Source organism: Drosophila arizonae, chromosome X, assembly GCF_054131065.1.
Source record: "Drosophila arizonae isolate 15081-1271.41 chromosome X, UAZ_ARI_1.0, whole genome shotgun sequence".
Classification (NCBI taxonomy): Eukaryota; Metazoa; Arthropoda; class Insecta; order Diptera; family Drosophilidae; genus Drosophila; species Drosophila arizonae.
The window spans coordinates 32,311,729-32,327,562 of record NC_142927.1 but is presented as its reverse complement, the minus strand read 5'-3'; the positions used below and the strand labels follow the sequence as shown (position 1 = coordinate 32,327,562).

General features: G+C 43.7%; 1 protein-coding gene and 1 pseudogene across 1 annotated transcript; one reads left to right on the top strand and one right to left on the bottom strand.

The window, feature by feature from the left end:
* The first annotated feature begins 871 nt into the window (after positions 1-871).
* On the top strand, positions 872-5,180 carry LOC149268185 (uncharacterized; annotated as a pseudogene).
* A 9,840-nt stretch (positions 5,181-15,020) lies between these two features.
* On the bottom strand, positions 15,021-15,632 carry LOC149268184 (uncharacterized). Its single transcript, XM_089473512.1, has one exon. The coding sequence runs from the start codon at positions 15,630-15,632 to the stop codon at positions 15,021-15,023; it is 612 nt and encodes a 203-aa protein (XP_089329638.1).
* Positions 15,633-15,834: the final 202 nt, after the last annotated feature.

Sequence of the window (15,834 nt, the reverse complement as noted above, 5' to 3'; positions counted from 1 at the left end):
TCGTATGTAATTGAATTATTCTTTTGGATTTGGTTTACTTATTAGCTTTATTTTTTTTTTGCAGTTACCGTTTTGCGAGTTTATTTTTGTTTGATTTTATTATTATTTTTTTTTTGCTATTTTTATACCCTGAACCCATTGAAAATGGGAAATCAGGGTATAATGGTTTTGTTAAAAGTATGTAACAGGCAGAAGGAGGCGTGGCAGACCCTACAAAGTATATATATTCTTGATCAGGGCGACGAGCAAAGTCGATTTAGCCCTGTCCGTCTGTCTGTCCGTCCATCCGTCCGTCCGTCCGTCCGTCCGTCCGTCCGTATGTATGAACGCGTCGATCTCAGAAGATATAAGAGCTGGAGACTTGAAATTTTTTTTCCTAGGTCCGTGTATACCACGCGCATATCAAGTTTATCATTAAAAATCGATAACTCATCCCGATATTTTATTATCGATTAAAAACCTTATCGAAAGCTAGTTATTTAATTATATCTCCTACACCCTTAGAGCTAGAGCTTCCAAATTTTAAATGTAGACTTATATGTATTTTATATAATTTCCCCCTCACCATCACCTTTGTAAAAGGCGTATTTCAAGTACTGGAGACGTGTGCTTTGGAGTGTACATACATTTTCACCATATGACTACACCCTAAAAGTTTCATTAAGATTGTACGTCTAGAAATTAAATTATTCAACAAATAAATTCTTATAATGTTGTCCACACTACAGCGCAGCCCAAGCACAGTCGCTTCTAATACATGCGTGTGTATGTATGTGTGTCGAAAAGAAGTGCAGACTGATTAGAATATCAGATTAGAGGGTACAGGGTATTTCCTAGTCGAGCAGTCTCGACTAGAGTCTTCTTACTTGTTTTTTTTTGTTTTCTATTGGGAGTTATTAAGTAATGCTGTATATTCCTACTTATTAGTAGTCAGTTAAGTTTTTTTTGAATTACTTGTCATCTGCTTGCTATCTAGTTATTATTTATATCGATTAGAAAATGCCTTTAACGCGTAGTAGCGAAAATTTATCCCGGCCTGACGAGCCTATCATAAACTGTTTTATTTGTACAGAATCTATTATTAACGAAAGCCAGCTATTTAATACAAGTTGTGGCCATACCTTTCATCAATCGTGTTTTAACACTAAGATAGCCAATAAGACAGTTTGTCCAGTTTGTAAACAGTCGTTGCGTTTACAGAGTGTTGCCGTCAGCACAGAATCTTCAATGGATAAGCCATCAGGGTCGAATGCAGCAACCAAAACTAGATCTCAGGCAAGAAAGACAGCAACCTCCAATATGTCTGAAGGTGATATCTCGTCACCTCCTCGTCTTGGTTCCTTCAGTGGCGCCCACACTTACTCCAGACTTGGCTACAATGATAGCTGACGCCATTTCTGCCGCTTCACTTCGGCAAACCGAGTTGATAGCTCAGATTTCTTTGAGGCAAAGTGAGACGTTGTCGCAGGTGATAGAGAGTGGCTTCCAGAAACTGCTTTCATCATCCGCAGAGCCGCATACAAGTCGCAGTCCCATACTGCCAGTGCAAGATAATACCAGCAATCTCGGCCAACAAGAGTTTCAACCAGCCTCAACTATATCTGGCACCCATTTAAACAATAGATTCACGTCATTAGGAACGGATTTGCGACCAGATCGCATCAGCCAAATTATTTCAAATTGGAAGGTACGTTTCAATGGCAAAACGGCCTTGTCAGTAGAAGATTTCATTTATCGAACTGAAGCTCTTACGCATCAGACTCTAGAAGGCAATTTTGAGCTGTTGTCTAGATACGTTAGCAACCTCTTTGATGGTAGTGCGAGTGATTGGTTTTGGCGCTATCACAAAAGTGTGCCTGGGATTCGCTGGCAAGAACTTTGTTTTGCACTTAGAGAGCAATTTAATGATGATAGAACTGACCTTCATATCCGAGCTGCTATCGATAGGCGTAAGCAAAAGATAGGTGAACCCTTCGATGAGTTCCATGAGGCCATCGTATCACTTGCGGACAAACTTTCGAGTCCCTTGCGTGAGTTAACTCTACTCCAAATTCTCCATAATAATTTGCTCCCTGAAATTCAGCATGAACTTCTTTATGAGAGAATTGAAAGAGTTGCTCAGCTACGCCATTTGGTGCGCACGCGCGAAATTTTCTTGCAAACGATTGGCAAGCCATTAGTTAATAGGCCGCATCCTATACCTATGCCACGTCGCTCAGTAAATGGAATGGCAATAGAGCGCGAGTCTTCGGATGAGGACGTAGACAGTCCAGAAGTATCAGCAGTAAATTTACTGTGCTGGAACTGTAATGCGACAGGGCACAGGTACCAAGATTGTACAGCGGAACGTTGAGTATTTTGTTATGGTTGTGGCAAACCCGACACGTATAAGCCTTCGTGCATGAAATGCAACAAGCATTCAAAAAACTTGTCAGCCCGTGCACCGTCGACCAGTGCACGCAAACAAATTAAGTCGATAGCAACCAACACATAGATTTTCAATCCGTTGACTATACTAACGACCCAATTACGACCTCACAACTTTATGATGCCCATTCCGAAACAATACACACACAAATAAGCTCCAAATCTCGCTCTCAACTACGTCGCATCTCAGCAAAAAAACGTCATAAGATAGAGCAGAAGCAGCTAATGTTAGCTGTGATAGCAAACGCTCAAGATATTAGGCCATATGCAAATGTTAGTTTATTAGGAAAGAGTATTACTGGCCTAATGGACACAGGAGCTTCCATACGCTGTATTGGTGGTGAATTTTGTAATCATGTTCTTAATTCAAATATTGTATTTAAGCCTCTGAATTCATCTGTACGTACTGCAGATGGCAAGGCACAGAATATAATAGGCAAAATCACTACAGAAAACAAATTTAAAAATGAAACTACAATGTTGACATTTTATATAGTATCCTCCTTATCTCAAGATTTATATTTAGGGATAGATTTTTGGACCCAATTTAATCCTCTTCCGCTGGAGGTGGTGCCCACAGTTAATAATTTGTCTTCTTTAGAGGATCGCAACCTAAAACCACTTACAGTCACGCAGCATCAATTGCTGCTGCAACACGTTAACATGTTCCCTTCTTTTGCTAAACTGGGCTTGGGACGAACAACTCTTCTTTCGCACGAGATTAATGTCGCCGGAGCCGCTCCAATTAAGCAACGTCATTATCCAGTTTCACCAGCAGTAGAAAAGTTAATGTATGAAGAGCTGGACAGAATGCTTAAATTAGGCGTGATAGAGGAGTCACAAAGCGCTTGGTCTTCTCCAGTTGTGTTAGTTCGCAAACCAGGAAAGGTTCGTTTGTGTTTAGATAGCAGGCGTGTTAATGCGGTTACCGTTAAGGATGCATATCCTATGCCGTTCATTGAGGGTATTCTTAGTAGGCTACCAAAAGCTGAATACATAACCAGCTTAGATCTAAAAGATGCTTTCTGGCAAATTCCACTAGAGCCGAAGTCACGCGATAAAACCGCATTTAGCGTACCTGGTAGGCCGTTGCATCAATACACGGTTATGCCTTTTGGGCTTTGTAATGCACCACAGACAATGTCGAAGTTGATGGATAGAATAATACCCACTAATCTGCGTCGTGAAGTTTTTATCTATTTAGATGACTTGTTGGTAGTTTCAGATACTTTCGAACGGCATCTAAATGTCCTAAAAGAGTTGGAAAGTCACATAAAAACAGCAGGTTTGACCATCAATATTGAGAAAAGTAATTTCTGTCTCAAAGAGGTGAAATATTTAGGCCATGTGATTGGCAATGGCACAGTTAGCACAGACCCAGATAAAATTGTATCTATTACAGAATTCCCAGTCCCGAGGTCAGTCAAACAAGTTAGGCGGTTTTTAGGTATGACGGGATGGTATAATAAATTTATTCAGAACTATGCCACCATTGCATCCCCTATAACAGACACGTTGAAACATAAACAAAAATTTGTATGGGGTGAATCAGCTCAAAAAGCTTTCGAAGAACTCAAGGAGAAGCTTAGTACGGCTCCAGTTTTGCATAGTCCAAATTTTGACAGACCATTCTCTATACACTGCGATGCCAGCCATACAGGTGTTGGTGCTGTGTTAGTCCAGGTAACAGAGAATAATGAAGAGGTACCGGTGGCTTTTATGTCTCGTAAACTTAACCGTTGTCAAAGGAATTATTCCGTAACGGAAAAAGAATGTCTGGCAGCTATTTTAGCGATAAAAAAATTTAGAGCTTATGTTGAAGGACAAGAATTTTCTGTAGTCACAGATCATGCTTCTCTAAAATGGCTCATGTCTCAAACTGACTTGAGTTCTCGGTTAGCAAGGTGGGCTTTAAAACTTCAGGGTTTTGATTTTAAAATAGTGCATAGAAAAGGCAGTCAAAACATTGTACCAGATGCTTTATCACGAGTGTACACAGAAGATGTGTCTGCAATTTCAGCCGATTGTCTAGTTGATCTCGACTCGGTTCATTTTAAGACATCTGACTATCTAGAACTCAAAGCCAAAATATTAGCCAATCAATCTAGATCACCAGATGTAAAGGTAGTTGACGATTATATATATCGGAGAGCCGATCACGCGTCGGGTGAGAAAGTAGCCGATGATCTGTGTTGGAAACTTTGGGTTCCCCAATCGCTGGTTCCAGAAGTCCTTAAGAAGGCCCACGAGCCTCCACTAGCCTCTCACCCAGGCATAAACAAGATGCTAGATAAGCTGCGCCGCTATCTTTACTGGCCGAAAATGGTAGTAGATGTAAAAAAATTCGTTAATAATTGCGAGAGTTGTAAGTGCAACAAGCACCCAAATTACACACTACGTCCACCCTTAGGAAAATCGGGCTCAACGCAACGCGTGTTCCAAAAACTTTATATTGACTTTCTAGGTCCATATCCGCGAAGTCGCACCGGGAATATAGGAGTCTTTGTTGTTTTAGACCATATGTCGAAATTTCCCTTTTTGAAACCCGTAAAAAAATTTGACTGCCGACGCCATCACAGACTATTTAGAGCAGGACTTGTTTCATTGCTTCGGAGTTCCTGAAACTATAGTCTCTGACAACGGTGTACAGTTCAAGTCTCAGTTGTTCAACGTATTATTACAAAAGTATGGAGCTAACCATACATATACGGCCGTTTATTCCCCACAAGCAAATGCTTCGGAGCGAGTCAACCGATCGGTGATAGCAGCAATAAAGTCATATATTGCACCTGACCAAAAAGATTGGGACGCTCATCTAAGCTCTATCTGTTGCGCTCTGCGTTCAGACGTGCATTCGGTTATCGGCACTAGCCCTTATCGAATCGCCTTTGGCCAAAATATGGTGACCAATGCATCCACGTACAAACTGCTACGTAATTTAAACTTCTTAGAAGATCGCGCTATTCGATTTAATCGTGAAGATTCATTTGATCTTATACGCGACAGGGCAAAGGATTGCATGCAACAACAACGTAATCGAAACGAGAATATCTATAATATGCGCTGTCGTGATGTTTCGTTTGTGGTAGGTCAAGAAGTTTACAGGCGTAATTTTCAACAAAGTAATTTCGTACAGGGTTTTAATGCGAAACTAGCTCCGAACTTCGTAAAGGCAAGAATTAAGAAAAAACTTGGCAATAGTTATTACGAAATTGAAGATTTGCAGGGTCGCTTGATTGGTAAATACCATGCAAAAGACCTAAAACAATAATTGCAGAGTCCAGCGCGAATCACCCTATAGTGTGATTTTGGTCGGGGGGTCTTGTAGTGGCGCTGGAATAGAGGGAAAAAAGAAACAGCCTAAAAGTAGGCAGTGCGCTGAGCATAGTGGCTTAGCATAGTTGAACGAACCACAGTCAGCAGCTGATCAGTGTGCAGTCGCGTTTATCTAGTGCTCCGCAAAAAATAATTATTTATCTGAACGCCGCCACCAGATCTATCTGGAAACGGCGCAGTCAATTTGTGCGTGGACGCCGCGCCTCATACCTTGATAGTGAGCCGCAGACTTTAAAAGAAAAACGAAATAGTGTAAAATAAATTTTTTCACAGCGCACGTGCGCGTGTGTTTTGTTTTGGTTTTTGCCAAACAAACCGAAAACTCTAGCCTACTTTTAGGCCGTTAATTTAATATATTCAAGGCATACTTTTAGGCCTAGCAATATAACTTATTGTGTGCGACTGCACTTATCCAAGATGCCCAACACCGCTACCAGCAAGGAAGCTTCAGGATCCTCAACCCTGCAAGCGGACATACAAGCTCGGTTCGACGCCAATATGGCTAAAAAATTGGCAAACACCCCAAGCGTAGATCTCGCTGCTGCCTCAGCAAAAGCGCAAGTAAACTTGCAAAACCAACTCAAGCTGTTCATGGCTCAAAAAACAAACGCTACAGCCAAATTAGACGTTGCGTCAGTGCAAACCCCTAGAAACGTGAACACGAAAAGGAAACTACTTGCAACTTCTCCAAAGCCAACAAGTAAAAAGATATTGGTAGATGAGCTCAGCACAAGCAAAGCGGCTATGTCTCAAAATCGCTTTGCACTCCTACAAGCGGAAGACGATACCGACGAAATTGAAGATGTGCCGATGAACGATGCAGCGCCAACGGAGAAACCAAAGCCACGCCCGCCCCCTATTTGGTGTCCAAACATCAATTCGGTGGCTAATTTGCACCTGTTGATCGAGCAATGCATCAGCAGAGACTCGTACGACATCAAGGCAAGGCGAAGAGACATTGGAGTTCTCACGCGAAACAGCGATGATTACCGCGCTGTCGTGAAGCACTTCACTAAGCAAGGACTGGAGTTCCATTGCTACCAGCTGAAGGAGGACAAACCTTATCGAGTTTGTCTCAAAGGACTTCATCACAGCACTGAAGTTCAATGCATAAAAGAGGACCTTGAGGCAAAGGGGCACGCTATAAAAAACGTGTACAACCCAGTCAGCCGCATCGACAAATCGCCGCTCAATATATTTTTTGTTGACGTGGCCCAGGCATCTAACAACAGGCAAATTTTGGACTTACGAGTCATCTGCAGACAGCGATGTACGGTTGAACTGCCACGAAAGTTCAACGACCTAACACAATGCTATCGTTGCCAGGAATTCGGGCACACGCAGAGATACTGCCACAAAGCACCTAGGTGTGTGAAATGCGCAGGGGATCACGACTCCAAAAGCTGCAATAAAGAAAAGTCACAGCCACCCACATGCGTACACTGCGATGAACAACACCCTGCCAACTACAAAGGCTGCCTCGTCTACAAGCGCCTTCTCAAGATGCAATCTCCAGCAGAAAAAAGGAACCCTGCATTAGACCGTAATGGCCCAACAGGTCACCATTCAAGACCTGCTGCAGCTCCACATAGCAGCTCTTTTAGCAGAAGTGCCCTTCCTGTTGGTGGCGTATCATATGCTCAAGCCCTGCGCGGAGAGGGTAGAAATCAAATCCAGCCAACAAATGAGAATTTCTTCGCTGAACTTCTCCAAAAGCAACAGGCTCAGTTTGATGAAATCCGGTCAGATCTCAAAAGGATGAATGAGATGTATGTTCAGCAGCAAACAATTCTACAGAGCCTAATGGTTATTGTTTCGAATTTAACATCGAAATAATGGCTTTACGAGTGGGCATTTGGAATGCAAATGGCTTCAGAAGCAAAACTGAGGAGCTAGCAGTATTTCTGACAAGCAAGCAAATAGACATAATGCTAATTGCAGAAACTCATGAATGCCCTCACGTCAAATTACACGGATATGAGCACTATCAGGCCTACGTTGGAGGAGCAAACAGGTTCGGTGGATCTTCGGTCCTCGTACGCTCTTCCCTCACACATTCACCTCTACTCCCAATATCCAACCCAACGATGCAAGTTGCAGCCATTCGACTATATACGTCTATCGGAGAGCTAGAGATCGCATCGCTCTATTGCCCACCGAACGCTAGACTGTGTGAAAATGATGTAAAAGAGCTCCTTGAACAGAGACAGAACAAAACTCTCATCGGAGGAGATTGGAATAGCTGGCATCCATTCTGGGGAAGCAACAGCACAAACCCACGAGGCGAAGCTACCTTCGAGGCTATACATACAATGCAGTACAAAATACTTGCTACTGGAGCCCCTACGCGGTATGCATTAAATGGACATAACCCATCAGCAATTGATTTTGCTGTTTACAAAGGCATCGCTGACCGTCAGATTGACATAGAAGAGTGCTTCGATCTATCTTCAGATCACCTTCCCCTCATAGTGACAGTGCATGCACAGCCTCAGCCTTTCCCAAGCAAAAAACGACTTCTGCCGCCAGGATCTGATCTAGGAGCCTTCAGACGCCATCTGAACTCTTCGCTACACCCGGAAATGGAGCTGAACACACCCGAAGATATAGACTATGCAGCAAACAGGCTGCAAGAAACAATAGTTGAAGCTGCACACCTGGCTATACCGCACCCCCCTCGCAGACTAGAACGCTCTCAGCACAACATCGCTCTTCCGCTGGAAATTCAAAATCTCCTCACCTACAAAAGGTGGGCAAGGCGACGTTGGATGATCTCAAGGACGTCAAGAGATAAAGGGAGATACAATGAAGCCACCAGGCAACTCAAAACTGCCCTCAGTGCGCTTCAACAGAAGCGAATAAGCGATGCCCTGGAACGAGCGGACTCCCCGTGCGACGCTGAATTTCAACTGTGGAAGTACACCAGAAGCATCAAAAGGCAGCCAATGCGTCGTCACCCTATCCGCAGCACATCTGGTGCTTGGTTAACGGGTAATGAGCAACAAGCCGAAGCTTTTGCCCTCCATCTGCAGCAGCAGTTTACGCCCCTGATCAGAGCTGAGCCAAACGAGGTAGAAGAGACAGTAAACAACTTACTCTCTCCACTCCCAGCAGATGACGGGATTAGGAATTGCACTAAGGAGGAAGTCGTAGACGGAATCAGCCGGATCAAGAAGAATAAAGCGCCCGGACATGATCTAATAGACAGCAGAGTCCTAAGATCGCTGCCCGACTCGACTCTGGACTACATCGTCATGCTGTACAACGCCATTTTTCGCATCCGGCACTTTCCAGCTTGCTGGAAACGGGCTGTGATTGTGATGATCCCCAAACCAGGCAAACCAGTAGGCGAAATTGGCTCGTACAGGCCAATTAGTCTGATGCCTGTACTTGCTAAAATATTCGAAAGAATATTCTTAGCTAGAGTACAGCCGCATCTGGAATGCAGGGGGATTGTACCAAATCATCAATTTGGCTTCCGGAGGCAGCACGGAACACCGGAACAGGTACACAGAGTTGTACACCAGTTGGCGCCTTCGAGCAGAAGATGTATTGCTCTGCAGCATTTCTAGATGTCAAGTAAGCCTTCGATCGTGTATGGCACTTAGGTCTGTTGCAAAAAGCAAGGGCAGCCCTCCCGGTATCTATCTTTATGCTGCTGTCATCATACATCGCTAACAGAAGCTTCCAAGTGGCTAAGGGTCAGGCTATATCAACAGAAAGACCTATCAAGGCTGGAGTCCCTCAGGGCAGTGTACTGGGGCCAACACTGTACACACTATTCACAGCTGATATGCCACTTCCACTAAACAACAACGGAGCTGCAGTCTCGGAAGTGCTGATAGCAACGTATGCAGATGACACTGCCATCCTGTCGAGATCTCACTCTGCGCAAGGAGCTAGCGAAAGCCTCCAGAGGTACCTGGACGCATTTGGGTGCTGGGCAAAACGGTGGTGCATAACCATCAATGCACAGAAGTCAGCCCACGTAAGCTTCACAACGCGAAGAGGAGACTGCCCTGGTGTAGCTCTGGGAGTGCAAATACCGAAGGTCAACAAAGTTAAATATCTCGGTGTAACACTAGATAAAAAGCTGACCTATAGTGCGCACATCACGCAGGCAGTTAACACAGCCAAGATGAGAATAAAAAAACTGGATTGGATGCTGAGGCCCTCTAGCAAGCTGTCGCTACAGAGCAAAATAAAAATCTATAATGCCATCGTTGTTCCAACTCTCCAATAAAGTGCAAACCCTGCAAAACAAGGCGCTTCGGCGACTCACAGGCGCTAGCTGGTACGTCCGCAACTCTGTGCTGCACAGCGACCTAAGCGTACCAACAATCGCTGAACTGACAGGCTCTTAGCACACCCAAATCCTCTGGCTACTGACCTGGCAGTAAACAACAGTAGGCGAAGGCTTAAAAGATCTCATCCCTTAGACCACAGACCTTAAATGTTGTTAAAAATTGTAAATATGTAAATACTGGCTTCTAGCCCATAATCTAAGTTAAGGTTTAAGTCAATAATGCGCTAAATAGTCTCAGACAATAAGCTGCAATAAATGAATTTAAAAAAAAAAAAAAAAAAAAAAAAAAAAAAAAAACGAGATCACGGATGTGGCAATCCCGAATCTCCAGTAATAACAGGAGAAATTGTCATTCTCAGCCAGGCCATAAAAAACTGTTCCCAAGCGATGACTTGTCGCTTCATGGGATCGGCCATATTTCCTCTTTCTTTCGCATCTCAACCACCGACTAAAAAGGTTGTATAAAAGTTTCTCTGTGAAGTGGTGAAAAATTAATTCGAGAATTGAAGAAAAAAAATATTAAATTGAAAGTATAATTTTTTTCTTGTGCAAGTGCCAAACTATTTAAATCGGTAAGAAGAAAATAGTGGCATTTCAGTAAGTCAGCATATATGTGTAAAATCATTTCGCACAAACTTCTTTGCAGGTTTGGCACCCAGTCAAAAATTTAATTTTTTTGCCAGCTTGCAATTAAGTCTGCAGCGCGCACACTAAATAGCTCGCATTGCGCTGTCTGGATTACTGCATCTGCGCACAACTAAACATTCGCATCGCGCTATTTGAATAGCTGCAGCTGCGCGCAAATACATATAAGCATTGCATTATATGTCTTCGCACCTGCCACGCCTCTGCACGGACTTACTGCTGCACACCAAGCATCACCACTTGATTTAAAAGATGCCCAGCCATCTGGCCAACTGTTGCGAATATTAATTTATTAATTTATACTAGCGGCACCGAGTTCATCTTTTTGCGCTGTTTTTTTTTGATTGCATTCAACGTGAACTAAATAATAATTATATAGAAAAATAATATAAGATAATAATATACATGAAGCAATAGCCCTTAAGTATCCATAACCTCCACCTTCCCTCCCCAATGAAAAATTCTTATTAGTTATCGTAATCTATTTCTTTTTATTAATCGCTTTTGTTATCTTATTTTGTTGTTATGCATTATATTTTTTTTGTTAGTCACATATACATTTTTTAGCACATCTTGCAGTCACACCGAAATGGAAGCGCTTTCATCGCGGGATACCACTGTAAGTGAAGCCTTATCATTTATCAATTTGCATATTTATTTTTATTATTTACTGTCAGCGTTAATATCACCCGCTGCATAAATAACAAAAAAAAAAAGCATAATGCATAATCACTAATCTTCCTATCACCATTCCACTATCTTCATTTCGATCAGCTGATCTAAGGCTGAGAGAAAAAGCTCTCCAAAAGCTTTCTTATCGTTTGTTTATATTCTCTTATGCCTTCTGCCCAAAACAACAAGTTACATATGTGTAATTATTTTGTTTATATTAAATCTAATGAAGTTTAATTAAGTTTAATTATTTTGGGGCCAAGCGGCGCGTTTCTATAGGTTTTTAGCTCTCCTAGCTGGGAATGGGGTCGCTGACAATATAGGCAGGTAGCCAGCGATCAAGGTAGGGTGGGCACGGTCGGTCGCCTTAATATCAAAGGCCGACTTTCGCTGAGCAGGCACATATGTATTTGCTTACGCAGCGAGACCCAGCTTGGACAGGTATGTTTGTGTGTGTCTAAATCTGTTCTATCTCTATCTCTCTCTCTTCTTTTCTCTCTTCTAAGCAAGTGGCCGAAGATAATCGTTTGCACGCGATTTTTATTAATAAATATATCTTGGCAGCGCTAGGAGTCGCAGTTTCCCTCTTCTTACCCCTTCCCTTCTCCCGATGACCCATTGGCCGGATCCATCGCGTGCACTGCTCTAATCCTCCTATTCTACCATCTGCGCTTGATAATGTAACTCGTTACAGATTACTAGCCGGCCTTCGTCATCCCAATGATTGTTCTCTTTTGAATCGCTTGAGTTATTTTCAAGCTTCCAGAAGCGTTCGAGGTTATCTAGGCATATCGTCGTTGTTGTGCTGATCACCTTGTTGTTTACTGTTCTAGCTATGTTCCCGGAAACAATCCATCCAAGCTCAGTTTTTTGTCCCAGTATTCCGTTGACTTTTTTAACTTTTCCCAACATTATTAACTGGAGTAGATCAGCGCTAATCACAACATCGATTCTGCTAGGTTCGTTGAAATGTGGGTCTGCCAGCTTGCAGCCCATCGAGTCCTTATTGATATCCATTTCAATGTTCTTGCTCGGTAGAGCTCTTTGCAGTTTTGGCATAACAAGTGCCTTCGTTGTGGTGACGAATTTGCTTGTCATCCTTGGTTTGATTATCAAGCAAACTCTGTTTTTTAGAACTTCAACATTTTGTGAAATTCCTTGCACTCCCTGCTCGTATTTTCCGGACTTGTTTCTAATCCGAATAAGCGCAGTTGCCAACAACGTATCTTGTCCGTTGCTTTCTTTGAGACAATTGCTGCTGAAGGTCTCGTTTTCGTTCGCATCCTCGTGAAGCAGATTGTTTTGTGATTTGGTACAATACTTGCATGACCAATCCTTTGGGCACTCTTTCATGCTATGGGAACCTAGGCATTTAAAACACAGAGCACTTTTAATTACAAACTCCTTTCGTTTTTTAACTGGCTCTAAATTTTGAACACCTGGTAATTTCGTAGTTGTCCAGGTTGCAAAAACGGTATCTTTTGTAGCTCGTTCGTAAAGTAGTAAATTATTAACGCTGGGATAGACTCAGTCTACCCAGGGTGTACTCACAAGAAATTTATTAGAATTGTGAGACACCAGGGGGGGGGGGATGTTTAATATTATGGTCGGGAATGGGGAAAAAGGGGGAAAATTCAAAACGGGGATCACCACTCACGTGCAACACTTACGAGATTTCGTCTTTCGCTATACTTCCTGCTGGCCGTCGGATACTCCGCCAACCTTTCGCAGTTGTATCCGCCAATTATCCCAATCGATCACCTTTTATCGCTTTAATCGCCAGTCGTCTTCGCTAATTATCCCAAATGACCACCTTTTATCGCTCTTATTGCCAGTTGCCGTTTATTTTATCAAACACTTAACCTCCTTATTCAAAACTAACTGTACTTTCAACTACTCGCACAAATTTTATTCCATCACTTTTCGTCGTCTGACGACTCTCGCTTTCCAACGCCAACTAACCCTTGTTCATTTTTCGCTCGCCCAAAGCGCTCGGAGTTGGCGACGCAACTCTCCGCTCAAAACTCTCCACGCAGGGTTACGCCGCCGATAAATCACCAGCGCTTTGGGCGGCATTTTCAAATATAAATTTAAATGACAGTTCAAACTTAAACCCTAATCGCCCCACTTAAATCCTAACTTTAACCTTATTTAACTAAAAACTATATATAAATCCAATTCAATATTAACTTAATGCTAAACAATTCAATTCAATTCATTCAATTCAATTCAATAATACAAATCGAATTCAATATTAACTTAATACTAAACAATTCAACTAAAAATCAAATTCAATATTAACTTAACACTAACCAATTTAACTAAAAATCAAATTCAATTTTAAAATAATACTAACCAATTAAACTAAAAATCAAATTCAATATTAATTTAATACTAACCAATTCAACTAAAATCCAATTCAATATTCCATTTTCTTCATTAATTACTTACTACATTACACCTACATCTTAACCTTAACCTTGTTTAACTAAAAATCATCTATAAATCAAATTCAAGATTAACTTAATATTAAACAATTCAACTAAAAATCCAATCCGATATCCACTTAATAGTAATCAATTTAACTAAAAATCTATTTTCATTTGTTATATAAATCTTGTGAGGCGGTGATCGGCGAGCTCTCTTTGGTGGCTTGATCCCCTCAGACGGGAATCGTCTAGCTTTCGCCACTTTGTTTGTGACTCGCCGAAGCTCGCTCGTCGCCTCCGTCGGGTGGCCCCAACATGGCTCGATGCTCCAGCGACGTTCGGGGATCCAGCACGCCGGTCTCGGAGGTCCACCCGAGGCCGTCCACTCGTCCGCTCTGAACGATAGACTGGCTGGGCCAATCGACGCCTGTTCTCGACGGCCCCGGGGACGTAGCGAAACGCGACTCGCGCGGAATCGCGGCGGCGGCTCTCACCTGCATCGCCCTCCAACGGGCGTTGCGGAGTCGGCTTCGGCCCCACATCCTCGTGTCGGTTGCTCCTCCTCGTCCACAGCTCCTCCGGCTCCCCGGCCTCCGCTCGCGACGCCACCCTCGAGGCAGGATTAGGGGCGGAGGGACAGTGCTCCCTGCCGCCTCCTACCTCGCGTGGCGGGAGCTGGTCGGGGACCTCTTCCGCAGCGTCATCGCCTTCGCCGTCTCTTGCGGCCCACGGTGTCGGGCTTGCCCATCTCTCCAACTCCTCGTCCGTCGGGATATCGTGACTCTCCGCCTGGGATGGGGTCGGCGAACCGGGAAGGGACGTCGGTTCCTCCACGTGCGGCGGAGTCCGTTGCACTCCGGGCGCTGGTACGTACATCGTCGTAAAATCTCCTCTGAGCACCATGATCATGTCTTCCAAGGCCACTGAGATGTTTATAGTGGAGTGATGGATGGAGTGGACATGACCGGTGCGTGGCTGGTCCTCCCACGGCGACCCTTGGGGGAGTGCCTCCTCCCACTCCTCGTCGCTGCTGATCGTGATCACTTCGTCTTTGATTTCGCTTATCTGTGTGAATCAGAACATTAATACTCGCTCTCTCTCGGATCTCTTCTTGACCAAAACGGTTAGTGCGTTAGTATGAGATTAGTGAGGTTTCTCAAAGAGGTTGTAAAGGGGATAGCGGGGTTCATGCGATCAAGTTTCCTCTAGTCTTCGAGCGGCGCGTCCTTGTTCGATTTGGGCCGATCGAATCCTTCTTCCTCCTCGGTTTCCTCTCTCAACGCCGTTTCGCCGGTCTCCTCCTCCTCAGTGTAGAAAGGCTTAAGCTGGGAAAGGTTGGCCCCCCTTTTTCTCCGTTCGCCCGCTCGAGCGAGCCGCACCACGTTGGGGGAAATGAAGTGGACGACCCTGTAGGGACCATCGAACTTGGGTGCCAATTTCGCCGCGAAGCCCTCCGCTGCGCTGGACAGCTGGTGCTGCCGCAGCAGAACCATCGACCCTAGCGCGGGTCTCCACTCTCGTCGGCGCAGATTGTAATACCTGCCTTGGTCCTTCGACGCCTTTTGTAGATTGCTACGGGCCACTTCGAAGATTTCCTTCATCGTTTCTTTCCTTGTTGTCAAGTCGACTTCCCTCGTTGCCGACCCGGGAGTGACCTCGTCGTAGAGAGTGGACGGGAGGCGAGGCTCTCTGCCCATCATCAGGAACGCAGGCGTGAATCCGGTAGAATCTGCGACACTAGAGTTGATCGCTAGCGATATCTCTGGCAACAACACATCCCACGAACTCTGATGTCCCTCGATGTACTGGGCTATCATCGTTTTTACGGTGCGATTAGTCCTCTCGGTCGGATTTTCTTATTTTACAATGATTTTGATTTTTAATTTTATTGTTTTTTGTTTTATTTATCTTTTTTTTTTTTTTTTTTTTTGTTTATGGCGTTGCTCTGTGGAGTGCTGGATGGGTAGATTCATATTTAACCTCACTTTTTACCAATTGGTAGGCCGCGTTTTCTTTATA